Source organism: Etheostoma spectabile, chromosome 15, assembly GCF_008692095.1.
Source record: "Etheostoma spectabile isolate EspeVRDwgs_2016 chromosome 15, UIUC_Espe_1.0, whole genome shotgun sequence".
Lineage (NCBI taxonomy): Eukaryota > Metazoa > Chordata > Actinopteri > Perciformes > Percidae > Etheostoma > Etheostoma spectabile.
In genome coordinates this window covers 2810040-2817503 of record NC_045747.1, presented here as the reverse complement: position 1 = coordinate 2817503, position 7464 = coordinate 2810040, and the positions used below count along the sequence as shown (strand labels likewise).

The following is a 7464-nucleotide window of genomic DNA, read 5'->3' as shown; positions in this document are numbered from 1 at the left end:
TGTGTGTGTGTGTGTGTGTTTACCCTCTCCAGGTCTATGGTGAGGTCTTCCACCTCTCCCTGCAGCCTCAGCTTGACCTTATCCAGGCTGGCAGCTCTGGCTTGTGCCGCCTCCGCTGCCTCCTCGGCCTCCTGCAGACGCACCGCAAGTTTGCGTCTGGAGGAGAGTGGGGGGAGGGAAAGAGAGGGCGAGAGCACCGTGGGATTACATTAAAAAGTGTCAAGACAACCACCATGTTTCATTTATACCCAAGTTGTTATTGGATTCACAGGGGTAGTCGCAGAATCTTTCAGCTCTGTTGCAGTTTTTCTTAAATGGGGTTACAGCAGGGGGTACATGAGATTTGAATATGTTAATTTAAAAAAATATCAGTCTCGCATCATTCCCTGAAAAATAATATTATAATAATAAAATGATCTAGTCATGGATTTAACATTTAAAGTAGCAATTAGGTGTTTTTTCAGTTAGAAAGTTTAACGTACCTCTTTCTAAAGCCAACAATGCTTTGGTCAGGGGGTATTAGGCTCAGAGAATATTCCCCAGGGGGGTACAGTGTTGAAAAAGGTTTGAGAACCACTGCTCTATTGAACCTACTTGGTCTCCTCCAGCTCCTCGGTGCGGTGGATGGCGTCCGTCTCATACTTGCTCCTCCAGGAGGTGACGTCGGCGTTGAGCTTGGACACGAGGCGCTGCAGCTCCCCCCGGCCTTCGGACTCCTCCTCCAGCTGCTCCTTCAGCAGGGAGAGGTCGTGGCGAGCGTTGGCCAGGCCCATCACCGCTGTGTTACGGCCCTGCGGGGGGGGGAGACGCCTTAGCAGGAGGTTTGGGAGGTGGTAAAGGCATCAAAAAGCAACCAAATTTGAGGTATTGTACTTTGCTTGAGTCTTTTCTTTTCACTATCTAGTTCTACACCACTTCATCTCAGAGAAATGTTATATAACTTTTTACTCCACTACATTAATCTGAATTTTAGTTACTAAACACATAGTTTATAAAAATGATCTTTTCTTATAAATTAAACCACCCAACACATTTATGTAACACATAGGCCTGTAGTCCAGCTGAAATGATTAGACCGTTAAGCACTTAGTTGATTGACAGAACTGTTTGGATCGTTTCCAGTTTCTAAAATGTGAAGATTTTTTTCTGCATTGACTACTTTTACTTTTAATATGTGATGCATACATACTTTTACTTTAGTAATATTTTCAATGCAAGACTTTTACTTACAAAGTAATTTACCGTTTGGTATTAGTACTTTTTACCTAAGTAAAGGATCTGAATACTTCTTCCACTGGTTGTTTGAATCTCAAAACCAGTTAGGAATGAACAATGATCTCCCCTCTCACCACAAAAGCCTTGCCGATGGGCCCGTGTGCAAGGCACTGACTGAGACTGAGGCTGAACTGTGCAGCTCTCAGCGGTGAAAATATGTAAAACTATCACACGTTACTTCTAAGTATAGATTAAATGAGTGAGTGTGTGTTTGTGGTGACTTGTACCTTGTTCTCCTCTTCCACCTGTCGCTTGAGCTCGTCGACCTGCGCGGTGAGGGAGGCCTTCAGCCTGGTCACCTGGGTCAGCTTACTCTGAGCGTCGTCCAACTCCCTGCTCAGATCATTGTTCTCCGCTGCATACGCACACACACACACACATAAACACACATGCACGCACACATACACACATATAAAGAATAGAACATGAAAAAGTCCACGTTTTTGTTTGTGGGCATTAAGCGTTTGTGTGCGTACGTGTGTGTGTGTGTGTGTGTGTGTGTGTGTGCTGGTGTGTGGGTGTGTGTGTGTTGTGTGTGTGTGTGTGTGTGTGTGTGTTTGTGTGGTTTCTGTGTTTGTGTGTGTGTGTGGTGTGTGTGTGTGTGTGTGTGTGTGTGTTGTGTGTCTCTGTGTGTTGTGTGCGTTTTGTTTCTACATTCGTGGGGTCCAAAAACCGTGAGTGCAGTATACTTGTGGGGTTGTGGGGCCTAAATGCTGGACCCCACTCAAAGACTTGGTTTTAGGATTAGGGTTAGAATTAGGTTACGGTTAGGGTGAGGGCAAGGGCTAAGGTTAAGCATTTCGTTGTGATGGTTTAAGGTTAGGGCAAGGGGCTAGGGAATGCATTATATCAATAACCGGTCCCCACAAAGGTGATGAGAAGCAATGGGTGTGTGTGTGTGTGTGTGTGTGTGTGTGTGTGTGTGTGTGTGTGTGTGTGTGTATGTGTGTGTGTGTGTGTGTGTTTGTGTTCTTACAGGTCAGCTGGATTTTGGCAGTGTTGAGCTCAGTCTGAGTGCGTTCCATCTCAGCCAAGCGAGCATTAGCCTCTGCCAGATTGTCCTCCAGTTTACGGGCGTGGACCTCAGAGTTCATCTATACATGTAAACACCCAAATACACACGGGTGCAAAAACAGAAGTGTGTATGGGTTTATATTTATGTTTTATATTGATTGACATGCTATATTCCAAAATAACGTTGTAACACCTTTGCTTTCTGAGCGGCCTCCATAGTGACATTAAGGTCTTCGATCTCCGCCTTCATGCTCTGTTTGTCCTTCTCCAGTTTAACTTTCAGCCTGGTCAGGTTCTCCAGCTGCTCGCCCAGCTCAGCCATCGCGTCCGAGTGCTTCTTCCTCAGCGCTGCCGCCGTGGTCTCTGATTGGAGCGCTGCCTCTTCCAGCTCCCGCCTCAGCTTCAGCAGGTCAGTCTCCCGCTTCCTGTTCTGCTCGATCTAAATGATTGTCAGGGTTTAAAATGACCATGGTTAATGTTTTACAAACATAAACAAAACAGCCAACACTGAGGTTTTACTACCCTCGGATTAGTCTACATCTGCGACCTTTCGTTTCTGGGATTGTTCAGGTGCCTGCCGGAAATTCAATCGGATGTCCCTCATTTTGGCCGTATGTCCCGTACCTTCCGTCTTTGCGTTGGCATTCTGAACTCCGGTGGATTTCTGAGGATTATGGTTACCTGGTCCTCAGATCTCGGCAGGGTAAATCCAGACAGCTAGCTAGACTATCTGTCCAATCTGAGTTTTCTGTTGCACTCCTAAAACTACTTTTGAAGTTCCTTTTCAAGGTTTTCAGCGGCACTGTCATTGTGTCCCAAGACAATTGTAATTGGTTTACATAAACCAGAGCATGTTTTTTTCCCATCCAGGAATGTTGTGTGGACTTGCCAGACCCTCCTCTGGAGCGCTGTCGAGGAAGGTCTGGCAATTTGAGACTACCCTCTGATTGATTGACAGCTGTCAGTCATACTCACCTGGGCAACGGTGGCTCCTCCCGCCTCTTCCAGCCTATCACTGAGGTCCTCCAGATCTCGGGATAGCTCTGCCCTCTGCTTCTCCACCTTTCAGTGAACAGACAACTCTAATCTCTAACTGCCATAGGTAATATTCCACCTGCCAGTGTATTCCTACTTGTCAACATGTGAATGCATATTTGTAATTCTGCAGTTATGTAATGTATGAGGCTTAGTCTGTACCTTGGCTCTCATGGCTCGTTCAGCTTCCAGCTCTTCCTCCAGCTCCTCTATGCGGCCCTGAATGGAAAGACAAATGTGTGCAAGAGTACAAACAACAATGACCAGATCATTTATCATCCCTCTTTAGCTCTTCTACAACTTCTACACCCTCTCCCCAACTTCCCAACCTTATACTCTCACACTGCTCCCTCTCTTTTTTCATTTGCGATTGCACCTTTCCTCCACACATTCATCTTGTATTAATTTGAAGCCACAAAACTTAGTTTTGGTCGCAAATGTTGACCTGATGGAGGTTCATCAAAGTCAGTACAATTTATCTTCTGGGAACCATGAATATCTATACAAACTGGCATGACAATCCACCAAACAGTTGTTAGGTTTTATCAGTCTGGGCCGTGGTGGTGGACCGACCAACAGACCAACATGTCCTGTCAGCCATGCTAGGGATGACATTTACATGTACATAGATACATTACATGAAAAATACATTATGTAACAAATAAATAAATAACACATTTAGCCCAATATTTATAGGAACAACAACTACAAAGACTGCTCAAGTTTATGCTTCTCCTAATCCGGTGGTCTTGATAGCTCCTCCTAGCTATGTTAACCCACAGACGAAGGAGCGATTGAAATCAGCTAGTGTGGTGCTTCATGGACTAAAAGCCTGCAGACGTCTGCTCCTCCAACCACAAACCTGGTGCTCTTTGAGCTTGCGGCTGAGCATGGAGCTGAGAGCTTGTTCGTCCTCCAGCTTCGAGCTCATGTTGTTGATCTCAAAGTCTCTCCTGGATGAACACACAGCAAACACACACGCAGCAGTGGAATCAGAAACCAATGGGACAAATAGTGTGTAAAAGAGAGTGAGGGACACACAGAGATATGACTACTGTAGTGATGAATGTATGTTAAACGTACAGGAAGTCAGACATCAAGATACTTATCAGTGTGTGTGTGCGTGTGTGTGTGTGCGTGTTTGTTGGTTGGTTGTCCCATACTTTTTAATAACCTCCTCCAGGTCGAGCTTGGCGTTCTCCATCTCATTCAGGTTCTCTATGGTCATCTTCAGGTCTCCCTCTGCCTTTCGCCTCGCTTTCTCCACCTCCGCCCTGATCCTCTTTTCCTGCTCCCAGCAGTCCTCCAGCTACACACACACACGCACGCACACACAAACCCAGACATTAAAGCTTAGTATATTCAGCTGCAGGTGTGCACATAATGTATTCCTGCTCCACAGAGTTTCAAAAAGTCTTGAACAAGACAGAATTTTTCAGGTCATGTACAGTACCTCATTCACTTGGGAGTTGAGCTTGCTGTTGGTCTTGGTCAGATGGTTAACTTTGTCTTCTTCTGTTTGGAGATCCTCCAGAGTTTTCTGATTCAATTATAAAAAATGTCTTGGTCACTATTGAAGCCAAAGGTGTTTTTTCAATTAGTTTATGTGCATGCATGTTTCCATGTGTGTGTTTGTCTACCTGTTGCAGTTCCTCCAGAGCTCTCTTTTCCTTCTGCAGCTTGGCCACATGGTCGTCTCTCTGACTCAGGTCACCCGTCAGATTTCGCACCTTGAAGTCCAGACCCTAAGTTCACCATTGAACATAATTCAGTCGTCAACACTTTGGGTCCATTAATCCATAGTGAAATAAACTACATCTCCAAAGCTGCAGTACTGCATTTCCTCTCTCATCAGCCTCCTCCACTCTACCTGTTTCTCCTTCTCAGTCTTGGCCAATGTGGACTCCAGAGACTCCAGGTCTCTCTTCAGCTCAGTCAGTTCCCCCTCCAGCTGCCTCCTCTGGCCATGGAGGGAGGCTGTGTTGCCTTCCTCTTCCCCCAGGCGCTCACGCAGATCCTAAGACACAGGACAGTTGGACCACTTTCCAAAACGTCTTATTACCAGATTTCACACATATAATATAGACAAAAACACTCAGAATGTGGTTCATGTGCATCTTGTTACCTGCAATGACTCCTCCATCTGGACCTTTTGGTGCATCAGCTGGGTGCAGCGCTCCTCAGCATCCCCCAGTGTGTCTTGCTCCTGTGGGGAGACAAGGTGTTGTGTTTTTATAATATAATGTTTGCATTTTATAGACATAACACAACCCTCTGCTCGTTGGTATGGTGGACAGTATCTGCCAGTGACGCAGAAGACCAGAGTTTGATTTGCAGACGGGGAGCACCTCAGATTTTGTGGATTAGAATGTAATTTATGAACTATTTTAGATTTTAAAAATGTGTTTATATGTTTAAATGTGAAGCCTTTGTAAACAAAAATATATTTTATTATATCATGATAATCTAGGTGAATGAATCTGGAAACTTTTCAATGACCCCCTGGCAGAGTGGAAAATCACTGATCTGGATAGTTAGAAGAGTCTTTTTTGTTATTCTGGAAAGGGCTGTAGAGAGAGATTGTTTCTATTTTTCAGAAAAGCACCGTGACTTGAATGCAGATGTGCACTTACTGCAGCCAGCGCCAGGGCCAGGTCGTTCTTCTCCTGCGACAGAGTGACCATCCTCCCCTCCAGATCTTTGATCTTGCCCTCCAGCTCTTTGACTCTCTCCACTGCCACCCTCAGCTCCTCTTCCTTTGCCTTGTAGGTCTCCTCCTGACGGGCGACCATCAGCAGAGGCTTCACCTGGGGGAGCAAGGCAGGAAATATGCTGATTAACATGATAATGCTGATAATTTCTCATTTGGCAAGACACAAAAGTCAATCCTTTTACCTTAGTGTAGAGTTTCCACCAGCCCCAGAAGCGTAACTGAAGGAACTTCCTCACATTTCGCTGGATGGCCATCAGTGCAATTCTACATCACACACGCACATGAACACAAGAACACCGTTAGCATTTACAAACAAACACTGAGGACTTGTGTACACATAATCAACCAATATCTACTCCATCTCTGTGACCCAGCTTTCTTATAGAAGAACACACGGTGCACACAGAAATACAGGCACACACTGACCGTCTGTCCACCATCTTCTTAAACTCAATCCTCATTAGAATTCCTCTAAGTTGAGCCTGCAGCATGGTTATGATCTTTGCCAGCCTCTCGTCACGCATGTCCTCCATTTTTGCCAGGACTCCTGCGCGGAAAAACACCTATAGAGGAAAACGCAGACAGGTGAAAGAGGGAAGAACAGGAGGGGTGTGAAAAAATGAGGAAAACTGAGGGGGAAGCTTTTATGAGATGTATGTTCTGATTTGCTAAATGTCCCATATTGTAAAAAAAACTGAGATTTCCATGTCTTTTTAAATTACAAAGTAGGTTAAGGTGCTGTATGAATACTGTGAAAGTATCAAAGCACTCAATCCACAGAGAAATGCACACAGCCTGCATTCAGAAACCGGGCCTTTAAACGAGTCGGACTCAGGACTTCCGTACAGTTGTGATGTCACAACTAAACGTCAAACTTTATATATGTAGAAAGGGATGGTGCAGAGACTGAGAGAGTGCGGATGCAGACAACCCGTTAATACTGACCAATCAGAGCAGACTGGGCTTTTACATGCGCCAAAACTGAGCTTTGCAGTCAGAGGGTGATTACATATATATTCAGACAGACAGTATAAGAAAAAGAATGTGTTTTATGAACATCTAAGCACGTAAACATGTACTTGTTGAAAATGTGAACGTGAAAATTAGCGTAATATGGGACTTTTAACACACACAGTAGATTACACACAATGTGCAACAGAAAGGGCCGGTGTTCAAAAAGGGATCCAACTTTAAAGTCTTAACTATTTATTAATATGTATTTGTTTGATAAGATATGTCATTTAAATGTGTTGTGTTTTAGATAGTGATCATAACAGCGGTGTACCTTGGTGTGGCCGATGCGGTACTCTGTATTATCCAGGCCAACTGAACTCAGGATGAGCTCAGAGGCCTTCTTGTTGTCAACAAATCCCTTAGGGATGACGTTGGGGTTAAGGATGTAGTACCTGCGAGACATCGGGAAAGGA

General features: G+C 44.8%; 1 protein-coding gene across 1 annotated transcript in view; it reads right to left on the bottom strand.

Annotated features, from left to right (window-relative positions):
* Nucleotides 1-7464, bottom strand: part of LOC116703499 (myosin-16) — a 20886-nt gene that overhangs the window by 7062 nt on the left and 6360 nt on the right. The window contains exons 18-34 of the mRNA XM_032538261.1: nucleotides 7323-7443; nucleotides 6464-6600; nucleotides 6220-6301; nucleotides 5958-6131; nucleotides 5450-5530; nucleotides 5195-5341; nucleotides 4965-5069; nucleotides 4778-4864; nucleotides 4488-4633; nucleotides 4187-4277; nucleotides 3487-3543; nucleotides 3265-3351; nucleotides 2483-2728; nucleotides 2252-2369; nucleotides 1503-1630; nucleotides 595-791; nucleotides 24-156 (exon numbers count right to left, since the gene is read on the bottom strand). Coding sequence (XP_032394152.1) covers nucleotides 24-156; nucleotides 595-791; nucleotides 1503-1630; nucleotides 2252-2369; nucleotides 2483-2728; nucleotides 3265-3351; nucleotides 3487-3543; nucleotides 4187-4277; nucleotides 4488-4633; nucleotides 4778-4864; nucleotides 4965-5069; nucleotides 5195-5341; nucleotides 5450-5530; nucleotides 5958-6131; nucleotides 6220-6301; nucleotides 6464-6600; nucleotides 7323-7443 — 2137 coding nt within the window. The remainder of the gene's footprint in view (nucleotides 1-23; nucleotides 157-594; nucleotides 792-1502; nucleotides 1631-2251; nucleotides 2370-2482; nucleotides 2729-3264; nucleotides 3352-3486; nucleotides 3544-4186; nucleotides 4278-4487; nucleotides 4634-4777; nucleotides 4865-4964; nucleotides 5070-5194; nucleotides 5342-5449; nucleotides 5531-5957; nucleotides 6132-6219; nucleotides 6302-6463; nucleotides 6601-7322; nucleotides 7444-7464) is intronic.